This window comes from Elephas maximus, chromosome 8 (assembly GCF_024166365.1).
Source record: "Elephas maximus indicus isolate mEleMax1 chromosome 8, mEleMax1 primary haplotype, whole genome shotgun sequence".
In the NCBI taxonomy this organism is placed as follows: Eukaryota; Metazoa; Chordata; class Mammalia; order Proboscidea; family Elephantidae; genus Elephas; species Elephas maximus.
The window spans coordinates 22,207,401-22,232,615 of NC_064826.1; the positions used below are offsets into that span (position 1 = coordinate 22,207,401).

The 25,215-nt window shown below is 42.6% G+C and overlaps 1 protein-coding gene across 1 annotated transcript in view; it reads right to left on the reverse strand.

The window, feature by feature from the left end:
• SND1 (staphylococcal nuclease and tudor domain containing 1) overlaps window positions 1–25,215 on the reverse strand; it is a 496,139-nt gene that overhangs the window by 449,715 nt on the left and 21,209 nt on the right. Inside the window, exons 2-4 of the mRNA XM_049894741.1 lie at window positions 17,266–17,415; window positions 10,082–10,202; window positions 2,861–2,939 (exon numbers count right to left, since the gene is read on the reverse strand). Coding sequence (XP_049750698.1) covers window positions 2,861–2,939; window positions 10,082–10,202; window positions 17,266–17,415 — 350 coding nt within the window. The remainder of the gene's footprint in view (window positions 1–2,860; window positions 2,940–10,081; window positions 10,203–17,265; window positions 17,416–25,215) is intronic.

The window sequence follows — 25,215 nt, forward strand, 5'->3', positions numbered from 1 at the left end:
TGAGTACAAATTCTAGATTCCACACTTGCTCCCTCAAACAACAGATTAAATCATAAGAGCATTTAATGAGATGATCCAAAGAACACCCGTCTCAGTACTGCCACCAACAGTGATTAAAAGAGAACAAGTCAGTGGCTCAGAGGGGAGTCACTCCAGGGGGTACAGCTTCATTTAACCACCCTAGATTCAGGAACTGGAATCCAGGCCCAGCTCAGCAGGACACAGTGCAAAAAGGTTACTATGAACCATCCTTACTCTCTGCCGTTCTACAGAACAAGGCTGGGGAATGCAGAGTGAATGCTGTTATTTCAGATGATGTCACCCCAAAACTGCTTACACACTCAATAATGCCAGCTAAGCAAAAGCCGTTTGAAAATGGAAGACTCTGCCTTCATCTGCCAGGAAACCAAACTAGGTACTAGAACAGCCTAAGAGCCAGTAGGTAGAACAAAGCAAGTTAAAAAAAAAAGTCAGAAATAGCTCTTACCTCTCTCCCTCTCCCCTCCCCCCACCACACACACCTGAGCTAATGTGAACTGTGAACTGCAAGGCCTTTGCACAATCACCTGGCACCATCTCAACACCTGGTTTCATCAACAGCTATATATATACACTGAATCTCCTACCTTCATCAGCAGGGATTTCTAAGTAGGAATGGCAGACAATTTCTCAAACCTGAAGTCTTCAACTACCACCCCCGACCCCACCAAAAAAATACTGCTATCAAAATTAGATGAAGAGGGACATCTAGGTCAACTGGCGTAACAAAGTTTATTAAGAAAACGTTCTGCATCCCAGTTTGGTGAGTGGCATCTGGGGTCTTAAAAGCTAGCAAGCAGCCATCTAATAAGATGCATCAATTGGCCCCAACCCACCTGAAGCAAAGCAGAATGAAGAACACCAAAGACACAAAGAAAATATGAGCCCAAGAGACAGAAAGGGCCACATAAACCAGAGATCCCATCAGCCTGAGACCAGAAGAACTAGATGGTATCCAGCTACCACCAATATCTGCCCTGACAGGGAACACAACAGACAGTCCCTGATGGAGCAGGAGAAAAGTGGGGTGCAGAATTCAAATTCTACTAAAAAGACCACACTTAATGGTCTGACTGAAACTGGAGGGACCCCAGGGGACACGGCCCCCAGACTCTATGTTAGCCCAAAACTGAAACCATTCCCAAAGCCAACTCTTGAGACAAAGATTAGACTGAACTGTAAGACATAAAACGATACTGGTGAGGAGTGTGCTTCTTAGGTCAAGTAGACACATGAGACTATGTGGACAACTCCTGTCCGGAGGCTAGATGAGAAGGCAAAGGGGGACAGGAGCTGGTTGAATGGACATGGGAAATACAGGGTGGAGAGAAGGAGTGTGCTGTCACATTATAGGGAGAGCAACTAGGGTCACATAACAATGTGTGTATGAGTTTTTGTATGAGACACTGACTTTAACTGTAAACTTTCACTTAAAAACAATAAAAAAAAGAATCAGATGAAGAAGTGTAGCTCAAGAGATAGAAGCAAACATAGAAACTGAGAAAAGGAGGCTTCAAGTCGAGACAACCTTGGAGAAGAGAACTGGTACTCCAGGGAAGATTTTTTTTGAGAGGGTACAACACTGCGGTGGAATTTTTTTATTCTTCATTCTGGTTGCAAAGTGTATTCCCAAAAAACATTGCAAAGGCAATCATGCCAGCAATTGCTCTTACGATAAAACATCAGCACGCTTCCAAACACCACGTAAAATAAATGTCTTAATTCCCCACGTACACACACCGCAGTTACAGGCTCACCAAATGTCCCCTTGCAGTCAGGAAGGACCACAGGAGTACTGGTGAATGGCCTGGGCCCAGAGTCTTTGCTCAGTCCCATCATTTGGCACAGTTCATACAAATACATATTTACAATCTTTTCTACAGCTACAGCACTCAAACAATGTAGCAAGGACTTAATGGTTTAAACAGCATCTTTAGCCTCCAAGTTACCGATGCAGCATATCCCTTTTCAGAGACTAACGTGTTAATTAAAGCCAGCTGCAATCCATCCTACTGAGAGCCCACACTGAACTTGACATAGATAGAAACTGTACATGACTAACGTACCTAACACTCATTGCTAACAAGTTCACATTGCCATTAAAGAAACAAATACACTTTTACTTAGGTATCTACAGATCCGTAAACCAAAACAGACTTAGAAGGTTTTGAAGAGATAACAAATTTTCCCTAAGCCTGACTTTCAAAACAAAGCAATTGAGGCCCGGTCAGTTTTCCCAGATTCTAAGCTGCAGATTTTGCTTTGCATTCTATATATTCACCCTGCTTTACCTTTCACTTACTTACTCCTCCCATCTGATATAATCCTGTATATCTATTTCTTTAATGGCTTATTATCTCCCCTTTACACTGTTGGCAGAGGCTAAGTCTGTTCACGGCTGTATTCTCAGTGCCTAGGACATAGCCTGGCACCTAGCAGGTGCTCAGTAAATATTCTGAAATGGATGGATGGGTGAATACTCTGCAAGTGAATATCGATGGTGTAAAATATAGCCCTGGTGAGTTTTAGGAACACGTAGAATAGAACCGACTGGGTCTCAAAGCCTGTTTTTGAAGGAGTCACAAGTGCCAAACACCACCCTTGAATGGTTAGTGACCCTCAGTCTCAGAATAATCCACACCTGGGCAGGAATGTCCTAGATGCCACGAGAACGCCTGAAGTTACCCATTTTATCTCAGGGGAAGGGGCGAAAGTGCAGCAAAGCCAATACACGGTTGACTACCCAGCCTCCCTTGAGTGACTCCAGCTCTCCCGGCTGACTAGAAGGAAACCAGAGGATCAGAGAATAATGAATACTTACTTATTGGCTCTCATGCCTTCTCGCCGAGTGGCCAAGCCCTCTGCAACCAAAGATTCTGCAATATTTTCCCCATTGATATCTATGGTAGGAAGCAGAAGAAGAAAAAAAAAAAAAAAGGGAATTAAATACAAGATTCAAACCTGCCTCCGAAAGCGAGAGAGCGCAGCTTGGACCACTTTTACCCTTAGCTTCTCAAGCAGAATGATGCTGCCAGACAATTGGACAAGGCAGAGATGAAGCACTGAGTTTCTCAGAAAATCTCTTCTCCCAAGATGTCCAGTCTCTAGGATCCAAAGGTCTATACATCTTCTTCTCAGGATATTGTTTCTAATTTTCTAGCATGTCTCTCAGGATATTGTTTCTAATTTTCTAGCGTGTCTCTCAGGCCAAAGGCAATCTCAGGAAATGCAGGAGACTGACAGGAGGGCGAGTCACATGAGGCAGCCCAGGAGTGTAAAGGGCACACTGGCCCAGGAGCAGAGGCCTGGAGCTGAATAAAATGCTGCTGCTTAACAGCTGGTGATCTCAGACAACATACTTAATTTCTCAGCATCTTAGGTTACTCATCTATAAAATGGGTACAGTACCTTGATTGGTTTTCATGAGAACTAAATAATAATGCATTTAAACCCCCAGGCACAGTGCCAAGCACATTTGTTGTTGTTGTTAGGTACCACTGAGCCTGTTCTGACTCACAGTGACCCTGTGTTCAATTGAATGAAACACAGCCTGATCCTGTGCCATCCTCACAATCATTGCTATGTTTGAGCCCACTGTTGCAGCCACTGTGTCAGTCCATCTTGTTGAGGGTCCTCCTCTTTTTCACTGACCCTCTATCAAGCATGATGTTCTTCTCCAGGGACTGATCCCTCTTGATTACATGTCCAAAGCACATGAGATGAAGTCTTGCCAACCTCATTTCCAAGGACCATTCTGGCTGTGCTTCTTCCAAGACAGACATGCTCCTTCTTCTGGTAGTCCAAGGTACATTCAATATTCTTCATCAACACCATAATTCAAAGGTATCAATTCTTCTTTGATCTTCCTTATTCATTGTCCAACTTTCACATACATATGAGGCAACTAAAAATATCATGGACTGAGTCAGACATACCTTAGTCCTCAAAGTGATATCTTTGTTTTCAACACTTTAAAAAGGTCTTTTGCAGCAGATTTGCCCAATGCAATATGCCGTTTGATCTCTTGACTGCTGCTCCCATGGGGATGACTGTGGATCCAAGTAAAATGAAATCCCTAACAATTTCAAACTTTAATTCAAGCACGAAACAGGAATGAAAAAAAAAAAAAAAAAGCTAGTGCCTACAGAATGTACGATCAAATGTGGTTGTTGTTCTTAGGTGCCGTCGAGTCAGTTGCGACTCTTAGCAACCCTATGTACAACAGAACAAAACACTGCCTGGTCCTGCACAATCTTGCTATGCTTGAGCCCATTGTTGCAGCCACTGTGTCAATCCATCTCGTTGAAGGTCTTCCTCTCTTTCACTGACTCTCTATTTTACCAAGCATGATGTCCTTCTTTAGGGACTGATCCCTCCTGATAATATGCCCAAAGTATGTGAGACATAGTCTTGCCATCGTTGCCTCTAAGGAGCATTCTGGCTGCACTTCTTCCAAGACAGACTTGTTCATTCTTTTGGCAGTCTACAGTATATTCGATATTCTTCACCAACACCACAATTCAAAGGTGTCAATTCTTTGGTCTTCCTTATTCATCATCCAGCTTTTGCATGCATATGAGGTGACTGAAAACACCATGGCTTGGGTCAGGTGCACCTTAGTCCTCAAGGTGCCATCTTTGCTTTTCAACACTTTAGAGAGGTCTTTTGCAAGAGATTTGCCCAATCCAATGTGTCTTTTGATTTCTTGACTGCTGCTTCCATGGGTGTTGATTGTGGATCCAAATAAAATGAAATCCTTGACAACTTCAATCTTTTCTCCATTTATCATGATGTTGCTCATTGGTCCAGTTGTGAGGATTTCTGTTTTCTTTATGATGAGGTGTAATCTATACTGAAGGCTGTGCTCTTTGATCTTTATCAGTAAGTGCTTCAAGTCCTCTTCAATTTCAGCAAGCAAGGTTGTGTCATCTCCATAATGCAGATTGTTAATGGGTCTTCCTCCAATCCTGATGCCCTGTTCTTCTTCATATAGTCCAGTTTCTCAAATTATCTGTTCAGCATACAGATTGAATAGGTATAGTGAAAAGATACAACCCTGACCCACACCTTTCCTGACTTTAAATCAATCAGTATCCCCTTGTTCTGTTTGAATGGCTGCCTCTTGACCCATGAACAGATACCTCATGAGCACAATTAAGTGTTCCAGAATTCCCATTCTTAACAATGTTATCCATAATTTGTTATGATCCACACAGTCAAACGTCTTTGCATAGTCAATAAAGCACAGGTAAACATCTTTCTGGTATTCTCTGCTTTCAGCCAGATCCATCTTACATCAGCAATGATATCCCTGGTTTCATATCCTCTTCTAAAACCTGCTTGAATTTCTGGCAGTTCCCCTGTCGATATACTGCTGCAGCTGCTTTTAAATGACCTTCAGCAAAATTTGCTTGCATGTGATATTAATAATATTGTTCCATAATTTCCCCATTCAGTCGGATCACCCATCTTGGGAATAGGCATAAGTATGGCTCTCTTCCAGTCAGCTGTCTTCCAAATTTCTTGGCATAGACGAGTAAGTACTTCCAGCACTCCATCCAATTGCTGAAACATCTCAATTGGTATTCTGTCAATTCCCGGAGCCTTGTTTTCTGCCAATGCCTTCAGTACCATCAGTTCCTGATCACATGCTACCTCTTGAAATGGTTGAACATTCTTTTTGGTATAGTGGCTCTGTGTACAATCAAATAGACACGTTAATTTAAACAGATGGCGGAGTTTGCCCTTTAATACTAATTGAAAGGTTGGTGGTTCAAACTCATCCAGCGGTCCCACGGAAGAAAGGCCTGGTGATCTGCTTTTGTAAAGTTTATAGCCGAGAAAACTCCGTGGAGCAGTTCTACTCTGTAACACATGGGGTCGCCATGAATCAGAACAGACTCGACAACAATGGATATATATATTTTTTTTTAATCACACTTTACACCAGGAAGTCCAACTCTCCCCAGAATGTCCTATTCTCTGCTCCCAGACCAGAGGACACCAAGACAAACTGTACCACCTGAAAGACTTTCGCCTGCTCTCAGAGAAACTGAGGAGACAACACACAGATTTCTACCTCAGACACAGCAGCCTTCAGAACCGGCAAGAAAAATGAAGTTAAACATAAAACCCAACCTGATTAGGTTCTACCCATGCACTTGAAACATTAATTGCATTTCCAAGCTATTGAAAAAGCGTTTAGGTTCTGTGTATTCTCTTAAACCTCTGCCTATCAGCCAAAGTGACAAAGGAAGACATCTATGAGGGAATCACCGCATAAAAGTCTTCAATACGGCAGAGGACAAGCTCCTTGACAACCTGTAACACAGCAGTCTAGCTGATGGGTAATGTCAGCACAGAATAAGATTCCGTTAAGATTTATATTCCATACACTATACACTTTACTTGTACAAGCAATAACAAGTGCACCGGCCACCCCACACCCACCCTAAATGCCTTGCCATTAGCACGCCCACATTTCTACAGAAGAGAATGGTAAGACTCTTTTCTCACCAAGAAATGGCACTGGGAGCCTCAAGATGAAAGATATTTATTCAAAAAAATGCTCAGGTTCTGAGGCTCAGAAAGGATCACATGACCTTTTCCACTGAGGTGATGGCTGAGGCCAGACACAGATACGCACTGCTGTCTAACATTGCTACTGTTGTTAGGTGCCGTGAAGTAGGTTCTGACTCATAGTGACCCTGACGCACACCTTTCCTGATTTTAAACTACACAGTATCCCCTTGTTCCATTTGAACGACTGCTTCTGGTCTACATACAGGTTCCACATGAGCACAATTAAGTGTTCTGGAATTTCCATTTTTCGCAATGTTATCCGTAATTTGTATGATCCACACAGTCAAATGCCTTTGCGTAGTCAATAACACAGGTAAACATCTTTCTAGCATTTTCTGCTTTCAGCCAAGATCCACCTGACATCAGCAGTGATATCCCTCATTCCATATTCTCTTCTGAATTCAGCTTGAATTTCGGGCAGTTCCCTGTCAATTTAGTGTTGCAACTGCTTTTGAATGATTTTCTGCAAAATTTTACTTGGAGAGTGGTATTAACGACATTGTTTGATAATTTCCGCGTTCTGTTGGGTCGCCTTCTTTGAAATGGGCGTGTATATGGAACTCTTCCGGTCAGTTGGCCAGGTAGCTGTCTTCCAAATTTCTTGTCATAGACAAGTGAGCACTTCCAGGGTTGCATCTGTTTGTTCAAACATCTGAATTGGTACTGTCAATTCCTGGGGCGTGTTTTTCACCGATGCCTTCAGTCCAGCTTGGACATCTTCTTTCAATACCATCAGTTCTTGATTATATGCCACCTCCTGAAATAGCTGAATGTCAACCAATTCTTTTTGGTACTGTCTTAACATTACCCAAAATCCAGTTACCGTCGAGTCAATTCTAAGTCATAGGGACCCTATGGGACAAAGCAGAACTGCGCTATAGGGTTTCCAAGGCTGCAATCTTTATGAAAGCCGACCGCCACATCTTTCTCCTGTGGAGTGGCTGGTGAGTTTGAACTGCTGACCCTTCGATTAACTGCTGAACACTTAACCACTGTACCACCAGAGCTCCTCCTGTCTAATATTAGTAAATATTAAATTGGGTCTTTCAAAGCAACAGGAATTCTAAGGAGTGGAAAAGTTAAAAGGAAGTATTCAACAAAAAGAAGGGAAAAATTGAATGGTAAGGTGCCAAGAGGTGGGGGTGGGTGGAGGGGATGAGGCCCTGGAACAAAGGTGAGCGGCCACAAAACCAGCCAATCAATAGCAGACCCGACAGTGCTCAGACATCTTGGCACAGAGCTCTCTTAAATGGCTGTCACCAGGGCCCACTTCTGAAAAGTGAGTTCTGACTGCTCCTTCAAAAAGGAGAAAATACATTCCCCTGGGCCAGTCTCTAAAGAGGAGGCAACAAAACGTGGAAAGACTACTGAAAAAGGAATTTATAGGCCAAGAATCCGACTCTTATTACTTACCAAGTTAAGAATCTGCTCAAGTCACAAGTATTTTTTCTCGCTCCTTCCCATATCGGGGATGGTACTCAGAGCAGGTGGGTAACTATATTTTCTCCACAAGTCAGACCACTAATCACCTCTTTTTTAACAAATTTTAGGTTACCACAAATTTTCAAATTCTATCATTCTCCCCCATCATAAAAAGTGTGAGTAGCCACACAATAGGATAAGCATATGAGCAACAATCACATGCCTAAGCCATGTCTTCCTTTCATTAGAACTGGTTTTGAGAGGTGATTAAAATACCTGAGTGAAAATATTAAATGTTAACATCTATTTCTTTAAAACTGAAAGAGGTAAGTAATTTCCGTCATCCCTTCAGTACATATTTATTGATCCCCTACTATGTATTATGTTTTTTTTTAAACATTATTATGGTAACATACCAAATCATATTTAATTTGTAATTCTGGTCAGTTTAAAAAACTAACTTTTTAAAAAACAACTTCAAAGATAATTTTAAATGTCAGCTTCTCTTAACATTTGTTCATTTTCATTGAAAAGCAAGGTTATTTAAGTGAACTCTTGGAGGTGGTCTCTTTACAGAAGTATCTGAGTCAGCAATTATCTGTGGTCCGACGAGGTCTCTTGCGGGGTAACAGAAGATTGGCCAGCTGTTATGCAACAGAGATTTTTTAGGTAATGAAATCCTTAAACATCTGCATTTTGGAGATGGTGCACTTCTATTTGTCTTACATTCTTTGTAAGCAGTGATCACTCAAAAATAATGTACCAGTGTTTCATAACCTATGCTTGTTGGAATTACAGGTAAAAGGTAAATTTATTTATTTTTTTATTTCCCTTTTTGAAAATATTCCATGGGTGCCTAGCATTTCCCTGCTAATTGAGAAGCAGATAGGCTTTTAATTGAGAAGCAGATAGGTGTTTCTCTGCTGGGTAGGAAACTAGATAAAACACCTCCAAGGTCATTCCCAACTTGCTTTCCTAAGACCTCTATAATCAGAGTCATAGAAGCAAAAGTGGATGCTATTAGTCCTGCCATTCTACCCTGCTTGCTTCCGTCTAACACTAACCACCCAAGTCAAACAGATTATTGAAAGCAGAAAAGTGACAGGAGCTATCAGGAAGGTGATTTTATCAAAGAATCATAGGAAACTTTACAAATTATCTGTTCCCAAAACCATTTCAGATGAACTTGACTTGTTCTTGCTCATCTGGCTGCTTTCTGGGGAACATTCTAACAATTCTTTCAATGTCCTATGTCTGGTCAAACTCTAGGACATTACCCTCCCCTCCACCTAACCCAAAAGACCAGAACCCACTAGCCATCCTGCCCAGCTAATAGGCATCTGCATGTGTGCACACATACAAATATTTTACTGAGTACAGACTCTGTCCTGGGGCGAGGTGCTTCACAGGTAAGATCTCATTAAACTCTCAACAACTTGTACAAAACAGATATAATTGTTTTCATCTCACAAATGAAGAAAACAGGGTTTAGAGAGGTTAAGGAAGGGTACACGGTAGGGGAGCCAGGGTTCCAATCCACATCTGTGCAACTCCAAAGCCTGTGTTTCTTCCATTCCACTACAAAACAGTTTGCAAAAAACCCAGGCTCTACACAAATCTTCTCTTCCTAAAAAGATTTCCCAGGAAGAGAAGAAAGGTTACAAGGTGGACAAAGAAAATTGAAGATGCAACGGGAAATCTACAGGAATTCAATTAGCATTATGACACAGAAGCACAGAGCCACTGATTTCCATGAGCTGATGGCCAAAATACAAGGAACACTGCACTCTGTACCTAAACTAAGCTAAGAAAGGGCACAGGAGGAAACACGAGGCAGGAGTCTGTGAGGCATTCCTCTGCACCTGTAGAAATGCATGTCCTGTGCTCCAGGACCCAAAGCACTTCCCACCACACTTGCAGCCAACTGTCCTAAGCCACCTCCATCAAAAGCCACACTGGCCTTCAGCCAGATGGAAACGGATCTTTAGAGCAACTTCAGACTCTGAGAAAAATGAGCCCTCTCCCTGCTGCCGCTCACCTTTTCCAAGGTAGATCATGCCATACTCTCGCCCCTGGGGAGTCTTGTTTTCTATCGTGAAACACACTTCCTTCCCAATCAGCTTCTTGCGAAGGAACTCTCGAGCAGGAAACGCCCAAGGCTGAAAGACAAAACAAATGTGTCACAGGAGAGCTGCCTGGTTCCAGGCCACAATCAGCGCTTCAGCAACTCGAATCCCTTCTGAGTACCAAGCACGTGCCCTGCACTGGGCCCTGAGGAGAAGATAAAAACAACACAAACACAAGGTAGATTCTGCACTTAGGGGGCTTACGCAGGGTGGGCTATGAGTCCGAATTGACTGGATGGCAGCAGGTCTGGGTTTTTTTGGTTCGGAAGTTGGTGTAATGAGCACGGGTCCTAAAAATAGGCCTGGCCATTTTCCAGACACTGGCAGTAGTATTTTCTCCCCATCACTGTCTGTTCAGAATTACAGCTTACCTCGTGAATAATAGTAACAGCCAACACTTTTTGTGTCAGCGACCACTTTAAATGTTTTACATGTATCAACCCACTTACTAAAATGGGAAGTTCAGGCTCCAGGAACCCACCTAGCCCCGGGAAAATCATAAAGAACAACTCACACCTCCATGTGCTCGCCTCTCTTCACTTTACAAGGTGTTTTCTCTATTAAACCAGCAAGAGTGTCTGGAATCCACTCAAGGCACTGTCCAGGTGGGGACAAAGTGCCATTATTATAGGGTGGGCCTCCTGCTCAAGAGAAAACCCTGTTCGTGCCATGTCTCCCAGCTTTTTCAAGAATAGCCACAAAGTTGAGAAGGATATGAACTATTTTCTCCAAAATGCCTCCGCCTCTTCTACAACTTCTACTTCTGCTCCAGCCTGAAGCCTGGGGATGACGTCAGTAGCTGCCCCTGGTGAGGGATCATCTTGACAATGGTGGTCCTTCCCTCTCAACCACCCAAGACACTGGCCCAAGAGGTGAGCCACATGGCCACACAATGGGAAGTAGAGTATCCATGTGATCAAGATAATGTGCACAGGGACGGTTCTGCCCTACCCCCGCCCATCACTTCTAAGAAGGTAGAGACAAAAGGGCTGTCTCCTGAAGAAGCCCTATCATAGTGGCCACTGGCATCTGACAGGCTTGACTTTATAGCCTAGAACTGGCTCAGTGACCTCAGTTCCCTTATAACAGAAATGGGGAGGAATGAGGGAATGCAAAGCATAAAATAAAATGAAAAGATTAAAAGGGAAAGGTGGTATAAGATATGCAGACACTGTCTGCTGTAATCTCTTGAAGCCATGGATCTTGGGATACCCATAGTAAAGCCAAACAGTAAACTGATATCCTGAAAAGGAAGCCTCTGCTAATATTCTCAGTCCACCAAGATGATTCCACTAGGTTAGTCAGCAAGCTTTTCTAGGAACGCCCACATGAGTTCCAGGAAATCAGAGGCCAATCACAAGGTGGCAAGTCTACCAACCCACTGGACGGTATTCACAAAAATGGTCTTGTTACACAACCTCAATTGTGAACAGTTCTAAGATGAACCGATCCAGAGTAAAGGCTTTCAACCACACAAAGATAAGTTTATACTCACTCACTCGTGCCCTCTGCTCAAAGCACCAACAAACAAAGAAGCCAATCACTCAATGGCAATATGGAGTTCATCATATTTTATGTTCCAGTTCTAGACCCTACCCCATTCCATAAAAATGAAAACAGATACCTATCACCAAAAAGAGTCTAATGGTTGATAAATGATTACCAGCTGTATCACAGAAATAGTACTGAACCATCCAACACAGCCTCCTACACTTTTATTACCTGAGTGATCAACTTATTCTGAAAACATCCCCCACTATTGATATGTTTAGGATCAGTCCTGAGAGCCACACTAATATCTAAAATCCAGTAACACTGTTTTCTCAAATACCTTGGAAAAGCTCTGGCAAGACAAGCATTCCTGAAGGAAGCTGAGACTCTGGTGAAAATGCACCTATCAACGGTCAGTTTACACCTAGCCCTTGAGGAGGAACTCTCTAGGTCCTACCAACCAGGCAGAACTTCTCTAAAAGCTTTAAAAGCTTGCTGAATGAACACTCTTCCCTTAAGGGCTCATGTTTTATAGCTGGTCAGTCACTGGGGCAATGAGAGAAAGCCAAACTGGACCCCTTAAAAGGACATACACCTAATACCTCTATCAGAAAAAGGAATCTAGTTTCTGTGATCTTCCTTTCCTAAATCAGCCTTCTCAAGTTGTTTTCCACCCAGGGTTCAGCAAATTTAGTTAACTGGACAAGGTATTAGCTAAGAAGGCAGGCAACTCAAAGACTCAGGGAGCCATGCAGCAAAGTAGTTGGCCCCATTAGCCTCACAAGAGCCACACCACAGAACCCTTGTGAAGGTGAGGCCAGTGCTATTCACGTGTCCACACAGAGGACAGCAGGCAGCAGCTGCCCCAGCGGAGCCTACCAGAGCAATTCCAAGAGGCAAGTATAGGGGATTCTGCTCAAAGCATTCAGAAACTAAGGTCCAGAAAGGCCCCAGAGCTCCGTCCAAGACGCAAGTGGCCTTTCAGTGAGTGGTTGAGACCCGGTTGCTTCTTCCCTTTAGAATATCTGACAGCAGGCAATCTGGCAGCTTCCCTCTGCTCCTAGACCCAAGCAAGGCTCTGATACCCACCAAGATGAAATGGAAATTTTTAGTTCCAATCTTCTCTTTGGCCCAGACAGACTACCAGAAACTACTGGGACAAGATTGGACACCAGAACTAAACAAACTACTTGTATACATGACCTAATGTGCAATGCTTCCTGTCCTTCCTTCTCTCCTACGCACTCCGCTGCGTTACCTGTAATATGTAACTAGCCCCTCTCTGCTGTCTCTTCCCTATCACCCCAACCCTCAAAAGTATGGGACTGTGACATTCATTTCTGTAATTCTCATGAAACCAACACAGAGTGACACACACAGCAGGAGCTCAATAAATCTGTGGAAAATAAATATATAATTCCCACAGTGCCCATCAATGCCGTATCCAGGCTGCCTATGAGTAGCTAGGCAACGCTGGGGATTAGACTGGAACAGGGCAGCGATGGCTAGGGACATGCAGCAGAGCTGGTTTTATTGCCACAGGACTTAGGAGAGAGCTGAGTTTCTTTGAAAGAAGACATCCTGAAGGAAGGCAAGGAATAATCAAGTGAATCAAATTTCGGACAGTGATGGAAAGGGAAGCAAATGAGCAATAATCTCCTGGATTCTACCTGACTATGAAAAAAACTAGACTAACACACTCTAAAACAACAGAAGCCAGAGAGAAAGGACAGTGCCAAACTGCACACTCCACCACACCCCTTAAAGGAGACTCTCAAGTTCTTGTCCTCATTATTCACTTAACTGTTTCTTCACTGTATACCTGCTTGGTGTCTGGCACAGACCAGGCACCAGGGGTGCAGATAAAGAGAGATACGCATCCTGCCCTTGAGGAGCTTATAACCTAGAAGAGAAAGACACATACACATGGAACAAAATGTCAGGAAAGCTATGACAACACCAAGATGGGTGTGAAGGGAGATGCCAGGTGTGACTTCTCAGGCTGAATCTTAAAATATAGTAGGTGCTCACCAGGCCACACAAGTGGGGAAGGAAATCCTGTGGCGGAAACAGCCTGAGTGAGGCGTGAGGAGGCAAGGTTGACACCTTAGCATGGTGAGGCTCAGCTCCCAAAGGGGCTCAGTAAGAGAGACTAAAAGTCAAGTCACAAATGGGCTTGCAACTCAGGGTCAGGCATTTATACTTATCACAGAGGCAATGGGGGACCATGGAAGAGTCTGGAACAACATTGAGCAAGAGAATAAATGAAATTATGTTTCAAAAAGATCTGGCCACATATGCAGGACTAGAGGGAAGGAGAATGAAGGCAAAGAGATTACGTCAACATTCGGAACACACAATCAGAGCTGAACAAAGAACAAGAACAGTAGTATATAGTAATCAAGTTTCATGGATGGATAAGATAAACTTTAAGGAGGCAAAATCTCTGGGTCTTGATAAGGACCTGGATTGAGTAGGTGTTTAAGACGAGAGAGAGTGAGGGAAATGAAGTTTCTGTTTTAGGTTACCAGTTGGTGGCACTGGTAACTTGCCTCCAAGCAGGTGTGATGGCATGGTGGGGAAAAAATGATGCCAGAGGGTGAGGAGAGACTGGGTTGTCAGGGAGGAGAACATGGCTGGGGAAGGGTGACGTCAGTAGCTATGAGATACTCCATGTCACGGAGACCTCTGGGGAGTTACTAGTAGAAACTTAGTGAGACTGAGTCCCTCAAGAAAAGAGACAAAAAGCACTACACTGTACAAATATATGGAGCTATAATGGAGTGCTGGGATCAGACTAGTATGTGCTATCCTTTCAGCTAAGATAGTTCTCGTGACGTTTTATTGTCCTGTTACGTGGGACGCAGTTATTTTAGAACAAGTTCCAACTGGCATTGTGTTTCTCTGCCCTAGATTCTCATCCATGAAATAGGAAATGAATACCCAACACTTCTTTCTTAGAGGTGACACTGCTTCTCAATTCTGGGGAAATGTCTCATGATCAGCACAAGCCAGCGCTTCTCCCTCAGAAGCAGTCAAGCTGTTACGCAACACACAAGTGAAAGTAAAAGAACTATTCAAAACGTTGGTTCAATAGAGATTCCATCAGCCTGAGACCAGAGGAACTAGATGGTGCCCGGCTACTACCAATGACCGCCCTGTCAGAGAACACAACAGAGAGTTCCTGATGGAGCTGGAGAAAAGGGTGCAGAACTCAAATTCTAGTAAAAAGACCACACTTAATTCTGACTTAGACTGGAGGGGCCCCAGAAGATATGGCCCCCAAACTCTGTTAGCCCAAGGCTTAGATCATTCCAGAAGCCAACTCTTGAGACAAAGATTAGAATGGACTATAAGACATAAAATGATACTGGTGAGGAGTGTGTTTCTTAGCTCAAGTAGACACATGACACTAAGTGGGCAGCTCCTGTCTGGAGGTGAGATGAGAAGGCAGAAGGGGACAGGAGCTGGTTGAATGGACATGGGAAATATAGGGTGGAGAGGAAGAGTGTGCTGTCACATTACAGGGATAACAACTAGGGTCACAAAACAATGTGTGTTTAAGTTTTTGTATGAGAAATTGACTTGAACTATAAACTTTCACTTACAGCACAATAAGAAAAAAAAACAAAATGTCGGTTCAGGAAAAGTTAGCATGCAAAGTCTGAAAAATGCTGAGAGGGGTTTAACCTTCAATGCATGGTCTACCAGCAGAAGTATTGGCAGTAGCAGTAACAGACATGTAGCAGTAGTGATTACCATAACTAACATTTACCAGGCATTTTAGAGGCACATGCTAAGCACATCACAATTTCCTATCTAATCCTCACTCAACAGCCCTGAAGTATACACTACTATTATTCCCAATATTAGTGGTCCCTGATGGAGAGCTAATGAAAAAAAACTGGTTTTGCTCTACTTAGTCATTATTCTGAGAATCTAATTGATCCCTATTGGTAGGAGAATTATGGGTCATTTTTCTCTGTTTTTCTAAATTTTCTATAATGTTGCTTGACTATCTTCTTAATGCAAACAAAATATCATTTATTACAGATGAATAAATGAAATGTTCTGCTTAAAGGAAAGGCCCCCATGAGCTCCTGCTTTTTCTTCTTTGACTTGCTGGCAGGGAATAGCAGAGGACAGCTGAGGAACCAACTTGGCCAACACTATCAAGTTGGGGCACAAGACAAATAATCAGAAGCCAGAAATTTCATTTCTGATATTTGCAGCACTACTAAAGGAGAGCCAAGAACTGATGCTTCAAAGTGTAGGAGCCAAGACAACTAAAGGGTGCCAAATCAGGAATCAGAGCAGCTGGCTGGAGAGGCAGGAACTTCAGGAGCCAGAGGCAGGCTACAAAGAAGGCAAGGTGGCCAGGCACAGGAGCAGGGAGGCAGGAAAGGGGGACGAAAGCTCAGAAGTAGTTTCTCAAATGCTTATAACACAATGGTTCTTAACTGAGTCTACTACTGAGTCATAAATTGCCTTGAGAAACTGATAAAAACTACCTCCCCTAAAAAACTCATGTTTACACAAAATTTTGCAAACAATTTCATGGGGTTCATAGATGCCTTTGAACAGGGATTGCAGTGACCCCACACAGACCTAACATTTATAGTAGGCTACCACCTGTAAAATGAAAGGGAGAGGGGCATGTACATGTGACCGCCTGTATAGGCAATGACTCTACACAGAGACATAAGACACTAGTAACGTCAGTTGCCTCTGGGAAGAAGAACTAGATTTTTCACTGCATGTCTTTTTGCATTTTGAACATGAATAAATAAATAACCTATGCAAAAAGTAAATTAATAAAAAAATAAAAGAAACCTTGTCAAAACCGATGGTGACTTCGAGTAGCTAAGACCACATAGGAGATGCTTCTAGGCTATTCTAAGAGGAGGAGTGACTACACCGACAAACCCAAGAGGGTCTCTCGGCCCACAGGGAAGAGAATGAGACAAAGCCTTGAGGCTTTACTGCTAAAGGAAGTGCATATATGAACAACAGGTGCAAGCCACCATGAGAACATACAGAATCACCAGTCCTATGATACAAAAAATACACAAAAAAGAAACAGTGCATCAAAAGTGTACCAGTCTGAATGGATAAACAAAATGTGGCACATACATACAATGGAATATTACTCAGCCATAAAGAGATTCATGCCACAGCATAGATAAACCTTGAAAACATTAGCTAAGTGAAATAACACGTCAGTCACAAAAGGACAAATATTCTATGATTCCACTTATATAAAATAGCTCGAGTAAGCAAGTGTATAAGACCAAAGTTAATTCGGGTTACCAGCAGTGGGAGGGTGGGAGGGGAAAGGGGAGACTCATTGCTCAGGGGAAACGGAGATTCTGTTAATGGTGACAGAAATACTTGGAGATGGTTAGCGATGATGGGCGAACAACACACTGAACGTGATTTAAGGTCACTGACTTCTACACGTAAAGAATGTTAAAATGGCAAATGTCCTGTTACATATGTATTTGTTGTTGTTGCTGTGTTTCAACTCAAAAAAAATTGCATCAGTTACGGAAGAGACTGGGTGTAAGAGGGCCCCAGCCACAGGACAACCACGGGAAACACCCACCTCATCAGGGGTATCTTTTGCATCGGGTTGTGCAGCAGCCGCCCGGCGAGCAAGGTTTCCAGCGCGAATGTTGCTAAGGTTGATCTGCCTCTCAGGAGGAGGCCCACCACGAGGCTGCCCTCGGACAATGATGGCACACCCAGAGAGGACCTAAAGGGGGCAAAACGAGCAAGAATTAGAGATCTAGAGGTAACACCACCATAATGCAGGCTGCTCACTGTTTCCCCAACGTTCAGAGCGCCACTTGGCACCTCGGAGGCAGTATTAGTTGAACAATTTGCTGAAAAAGAGCTAAATGGACAGTATGGTTTTTATTTTTATAAGAAAAATATCTACATAAAATCTTGCACCTGATTCTGAAAGGATGGACCCAGAAATACAAGTAAGAGTAAACAAATGATAGGAAGGTCATGAAACACACAGGCTGTCTGAGGTGAAGAGGCACATGAGGGAGGCATGGGGATTAATGATCTTTCTAATTTCATCCCAGCAAGAACTTGTGTTCTTTTCAGTCATCGAGACATTAACAATCTCCCTGGGTGGTACAAACGGTTAACGCGCTCGGCTAGTAACGGAAAGGCTGGAGGTTCAGATCAATCCAGAGGTGCCTTGGAAGCAAAGCCCAGTGATCTACTTCTAAAAAATCACCCACTGAAAACCCCAGGGAGCACAGCTCTACTCTGACACACATGGGGTCACCATGAATCAGAACTGACACAATGACAACTGGTTTTCTGGACCACACATTCCATCCTAGGACTGACACTAACAGCAGATGGCCTAAGCAAAGATTCAGCAGAATGAAGAAGCCCCTACACACCACCCAGGAAGAACTGAGCATGACCAGGACAAACGTGGAAGCTGCACAGTCAGAGCCCCGCGGTGACACTTCGTGTAGACAGCACTCACAGCCCAGGCTAAGAGAGAAATACAGAAGCAGAATGCCATGCCCAGGAGGATTACAAAGGAAGAAGCTGATCAGCACCTTAAAGCTCCCAAGTTCGGCAACTCTTTTCATCTCTCTAATCAAAGGTGCCAGGCACAGAAACCACTTGAACTGTGAAAACAGCTCTGAAGCTCAATGAGATTTCACTTTAAAATATTTGCAGGAGAGAAGAACAAAGATTTCAAGTGGGAGGAGGAACAAAGAGGTGTACAGAAAACTGATAAACCCCACCCAAGGTTTCAAATTGTCTGCTCAGCAAGACAAGATGCTATGAGCAGGTGGGCTCAAGCACTGGCTTCATTAGGCCTGAAGACTCAATTCCATGCTTCAAAACAAGGAAATGCTGAAAAGGGAGGAGATGGAAGGCTGGACGGTTCTGCCAACACAGAACTCTGGGGTGGACAAGACCATGAAGCTCTCTGTAAAGGCAGCTGAATCAAATGAGGAGAAGGAACACTAAGACACCACTCCCACATACATCCACTTAGCTACTCTCCACTTGAAATAATGCTTTAAATTATAAGATATTACTATAAATACATGTACTCATTTAAACCTATATGTACATGTTAAAGAACAAGAAAGGTAAACAATAGAGTAACCACCACCCGAGAACTCAATCACCGCCAGAACCCTGGATTCCTCTGTGCCCCTCTCCGCCTGCAGCCTTCTCCTCACCCTCAACACCATCTTGACCACTGCAATGAGCCCTCCTTTGCTTTTCTCTACACCCCTAAGCAACACGGTTTCGTTTTCCCTATTTCTGAACTCTACATAAATGGAGTTATACTACATGTACCACCAGTGACTTAAGTCTTTTGCCTTTTTTTTTTTTGATGAAACTCTTATTGAAGAGTTGAAATGAAGTGAAGCATGTCAAAGTGAAATACTACAGTTTATGCATGTTCACTGCTGTATAGTATTCCACTGTATGAATTTACCACAATTTATTTATCTATTCTACTACCTCTTTATGGAAACTGTCCAACAAATGCACACATTCCAATTTAAAAAACAGTAACTGGTGTTTTAATTAATGCCTCAGTAACCCCAGTATCTCAAACCCATATACCTTGGCCTAAACGGCTCCTCTTGGCTAGCCCATGACACACACACGAATTACTGTCTTCCTAACACAATTAAAGTCCTGCTCTTCATTTTTTTTCTGATAAAGTGTTACCAGCAACTTCCAACTTTCAACCAGTCTCCAGAGAACCCATGCCCTGGGCATCATCCCAGGGAACTGACATTCTAAGAAGACAGGCTCTCAAACAAAGCAAAGCTAGGGAAAGAGGCCTACCAGAGCGGAGGATGCTTGAAGTTCCTAAAATGAGAAGGGCCCAAGCAGCCTAAGAGGCTGTTTGCTTTACAGGAGAAAAGAAAAAGCGCTTGGATCTGACTCGTTTATAGTGAATTCTGAGTGACACAAAACACACAACAACAGTAGCAGACAACACTATAGAACAGCTGCCCTTAAACCACTCATGCCCACATTTCAAGCCGGGCAGAGGAGAGCAGGCTTGCAGAACTCCAACAGTGCAGCCCTCTCCAGTGCCTGCTCCTCCACATCAGTCAAGTTTTCATAAAGGGATACAGCACTCCCAGGAGACCTGGGACCTCCTGGTAAGCCCAGGTGGAAAAGCTAAGGCCTGTTTATAAAAAAACTCACCTTGGCTGACCAAGATAAACTCTGATAAGTGAGCAATGGCCCAACCCAGGAAACCAGCCTTATTCCTCAAGCTGAAAAGGGCCACTGATGGGCTCCAGAACAGAGTGACTGGTGTTCCCCCTAAACATCAGAAAGGTGGTAGCTCTAAGCCTCTGCCTAGTAAACCAGATCCCAAGTGAGGGGTGGGGGAACGGGTCTGTAACTATCACCCTGGCCCCATTAAGGGTGCTGGCAACACCTTGTGCATAGTAACTGTGCAGAAGTCTTTTGTACACTCTCCTCTCCCTGAGAGCTATTCTGAGGACCGCTGTCAGAAGTCCTTTGCATTATTGCACCAGATATGCCAGTCAGACAAGAGTCAATGCTTGAAAGAATGTTAGACAGAGGCAATTTTTACTTGCAGGCTGCTCTACGCCTTTTATACTATTGAGTATAAAAATTCAAGCCGCAGTCTCAATTCAGCCATGCAAGCAACAAGAAGAGACGTTCACTGTGGCAGGCACTACTGTGCCTGTTCCTCCAAGAAGACAAGGCTGCCATGTGTACATCTTTCCTCTGCAGCTCCCTCCCCCTCGTGTGGCCATGGTCTTAGAAGCTGTAGAGTAGAAAGGTAGGAAAGTACAATGGTTAAGCACTTGACAACTAACCAAAAGTTTGGCCCACTCAGAGGTGCCTTAAAAGAAAGGTCTGGTGAACTGCTCCCAAAAGGTCATAGCCTTGAAAATCCTATGGAGTAGTTCTCTCTGCACACATGGGGTCACCATGGGTTGGAACTGACTCAACAAAAACTAGTTTGGTTTATTGGTTTGGCAGACAGTTACAGAAGGAAGGGACCTGCTTCTATTAGGGAAGAACTAGTTTCCCTCCTATTTATAAAGAACTAGAACATTTCCAGACACACTACACCTCCTTTTTCCTATGTCCATTTCATCTTCGAAGCACTGTTAAACTCCCTCCCCCTGCCTTATGTGTGGGCAGTCTTCATTCCAAGACCCTCCTCAGTAATATTTTTAAGTGGCCTTTCCGTATCTAAGCTTCCCCATCAAACAAAGCCAAGAAAAAATAGCTTTGGGGGGAAAAATACTTAAAATGTCATTAGGTTAAATATGAAAAAGCTCCCCTGAGGGTCTATATACCAGACTTAACATATCTCATATCCATATCCTGGACAAGTCATTTTTCCTCTCTGAAAGACCTGCTCTTTAAGTTGATTATTTTTGTAATTTTATTCACTGATTGACTCATTCCCTCATTTTCTAATTCGAGGCAAATGTACTGAGTGCCTACTACATGCCAGGGACTGTCCTAGGCAATTAGCACACAAAAATTTCTGCTCTTAAGGAACTGGCATTCTAGCAGGAGGAGATAGACCAAAAATAAAAACAATAAGTAAGTAAAATACATGGCTTGTTTATCAGAATTTTAATTTCTGAAGAATAATGTTAAGATTGAGAGGAAACTGTCACAAGTAATTGTTCTGCCAAAGCTGTACTGATTCATGTTGCAAATTTTCATGGATGCAGTAATTATCCTTAATTGTTAATTTATAGGGCATAGAAAGCAAGTCGCACAGTAACTGCTTTATCCAATTATATTAATAAAATGACACGTTCTAGAAAAATGATCTTGGCCCTACCTGATACGGCAGGAGGTTTGTGAAAACAGCTGTCACAATGAGTCAGTCTGATTGAGGTTATGGATTAGATAGACATTGCTCAGTTCTGCCAATAAAGGTTGCAGAGGGACACATGTGATTCAGAGGTCCTGGCTTCAGGGCACAAGTCGGGTGGTAAGGAAGGCTAAAACAAGCCAGCTGAGAAGGAAAATGGGACTCATACTGTTTGAAACCCACTTACAGGTTTACCGGGAGATTTACCCTACAGTGAACACTTTATGGGCAGTCACTAAAATGTTGCCCAGCAATGGAAATACCATGTTAAATCTCCACTAGATTCTGATAAATGATTTGGTGTGTTTTAACTCTTAAACTCCCAGGCCACTGATACCAGGAGATAGAAGATTTCTTACCCCAAACCTAGCTTTACTATATTTAGGACAAAGAAACTAATGGTATAGAGATTCCCAAGTATGTCAACAGAGCCAGTATTCTTTCCCAGCCCAAAAGCAAAAATCATCTTTGCCTAAGACTGGAATCTTACTAGTTCTGCAAAAAGGAAGAGCTTAACAGGTAGAAAAACAGTATCTGCCAATACAAAGACCCAATATACTATTTAATATAAAGAATGAGGGCAACTATCAGATGAACACTAAAATATTACAAAAAGAAGACCCAAAATAAACCCACACATTATACTCAACTGATTTTCGATAAGGGTTCCAAGACAATTCAAAAGGGGACATAATACTCCTTTCAACAAAAGGTGCTAGGACAACTGAATAGCCACAAGCAGAAGAATGAAGTTACCCTATATACAGAAATGAACTTGAAATGGATCAGAGACCTAAATGTAAGCCCTACAACTATACAACTCTTAGAAGAAAACAGAGGTATAAATCGCTATGACCTTGGATTAGAGAATGCTCTCTTAGATATGATACCAAAAGCAAACAAAAATAAATACACTGGACTTCATCGAAATTAAAAACTTTGTGCTTTAAAGAACACCATCAAGAAAGTGAAAAGACAACCCACAGAGTAAGAAGAAATATTTGCAAAGCCTGTATCTGAGAAGACTATAGTGCCCAAAATAGACAAGGAACTATTATCATAATTTAGCAATAAAAAGACAAATAACCAGACTGAAAAATGGGCAAAAATTTGAATAGACACTTCTCCAAAGAAAATAAACAAATGGCTAATGAACGTGAAAAAAAGTTCAGCATCATCAGTCATCGAAAAATACAAATCAAAACCACAATGAGATACCATTTACATTCACTAGGATGGCTATAATCAGACATACAATAATAAGTGTTGGCAAGGAGGTGGAGAAATTGGAATACTCATATAAGCGTGTGGTACACACTGCTTTGGAAAACAGTCTGACAGCTTCTCAAAAAGTTAAACAAGGTACATTCCCCAGAGAAATGAAAACTCTGTCTACACAAGTACATGTACGTGAATGTTCACGGCAGCATTATTCATAATAGCCAAAAACTGGAAAAAACCCAAACAACCATCAATTAATAAACAGATAAACAAAATGTGACACGTTCACACAATGGAATATTATTCAGCCATATAAAGGAATAAACTACTGATATATGCTACAACACAGCTGAACTCTGAAAACATTGTTACGTGAAAGAGGCCAGACATGAAAGGTCACATATTGTATAATTCCATTTATATCAAGTGTCCGGAATACAAATATCCACAAACACAAAAAGTAGGTTAGTAATTGCCAGGGGCTAGGGTGAGGGGAGAGTGGGCCTTAGCTGCTAATAAGTACAGGGTTTCTTTTAGGGGTGATAAAAATGTTCTGGAATTAGATAATGATGGTGACTACCAATATAGTAAAAACCAATGAATTATACTCTTCAAATGGATAAATTTTATGGTTAATTATATCTCAATTTTAAAATAATTTTTTAAGGTCCAATACAGAAAAAAAATGGAGACATAAAATGTTTATTTCATTACAGAGGATTTCCATTCTTAGCAGAAGGATTAAATGCTTAGCTGAACAAAAACAAAAAAGTCAAAGGACTCGGAACAAAAAGTCAGGCTTAGTGTTTCACCACAGAATGATGGGCTAGTGTAAACTTTCAAGTCCTCTAGAAACAACAAGGTAGGAAATCACAGAGGAAGGAAGCACTACCTGAGTGAAATCCACAAAGCCGTAAGATGTTGAAAGGGCCGGAAACAACACAGGCTTTTTCTAAGAAACAATACAACCAACAATGAACTTTTTCTGCATGTCACAGAAAGGAGAAACCAGGCAAGTCACTGGGCTGAAGGGCCAGTTGTGCATGCCAACTGGAACCTTGCAAATGCCACAACCCAAAGTCTGCATGTGCAAGGACTACGTGGCAGAGTGGCAAGGAAGCAGGCCAGGCCCTCTTCCTTTTGCCAAAACACTTTCTATACCTAAAAATATCAGGGGATGGGGAAGGAGCTGCTGTGAAAAGGGCAGAAAAGGTTCAGACATATTAACTATACTTCGTTGCTGTTGTTAGGTGCACTTGAGTCAGTTTTTGACTCACAGTGATCCCATGTGACAGAGCAGATCTGCCCCATAGGGTTTTATAGGCTGTAATCTGTACAGGAGCAGATTTCCAGGCCTTTCTCCCTCAAAGAACCCACCGCTAGGTAGGTTCAAACCACCAACCTTTCGGTTAGCAGCCGATCACTTAACCCCTGCGCCACCAGGGCTCCTTAACTCTATACTTTAATGAAAAAAAAAACACTTTAATGAAGACAAAAAAAAAGAAAGAAAAACATCTAAAGAAACTGAATAAAGCAAGAGTAAGGAGTGAAACCAAATTGAGGGAAATTTCAGAAAGTCTATCAGGAAAAAGCTTCCTGGCAGCCAGAACCGTTGACACCACACAAGAGTCATCTCTTGAGAATTAAAAAGTCATTTAGACAAAGAGCAACCAATCCCAAAAGAATATCAGCTGTGTGGTCTGGGAGGTCTTTCCCAGAATATTCGCCAGCACCGCCAGCTTTTTTTTTTTTTTTTTCTTTTCGCTTTTGGCAAGAACAAGAGGCAAGCTTATGTTATATTTAGAGGGATCAAAATTCAAGAAAAATGAACTGAAGCTCTGTGACCTCAAGGCATGCCACCTTGCCTGCCCCGGGTACACAGGCACATCTACCAGAGACAAGCTGGCCCACAGACTAGGACTCCATTTGGGAACAGGGGTTTAGGTCTCAATGAAACAGTAATGATCACCTGCAGAGAGGGTCAGCTAAGAGAACATTTGATCTGGGTCCTTTTATTTCACAGATGAAAAACCTGAAAGCAAGACAGGTAAAGTGACTTTTGCCTAAGAGAACAGGTACTGATGATAGAGCATGGACCAGACCGGAAGTCTCCCAGGCCTGATGTTCCACCATGCCACATGTGGAAACAGGCATTTGGGGAGCTGGCTTCCCTGTTGGAACAGTATCTGAAACAACCTATTGATTAAATCGTTTTCCCAATTAAAATCTACATTTATATGTGCCAGCTAAGTAAATGTCAGAGACCAAATCACTAACCAAGTAAAGCTTCCATGAGCTGGCTGCCCCAAATCAAACCAGTATTTTTTAAACACTGCCACATGCAAGGCAACCAGAGATGTAGAGTCAATATTACAAAAGAACACATAAAAAGGAGACACAAAGGAAGGAAACTTACAGAATTGTAACAAACAGGGTCTCGTACAC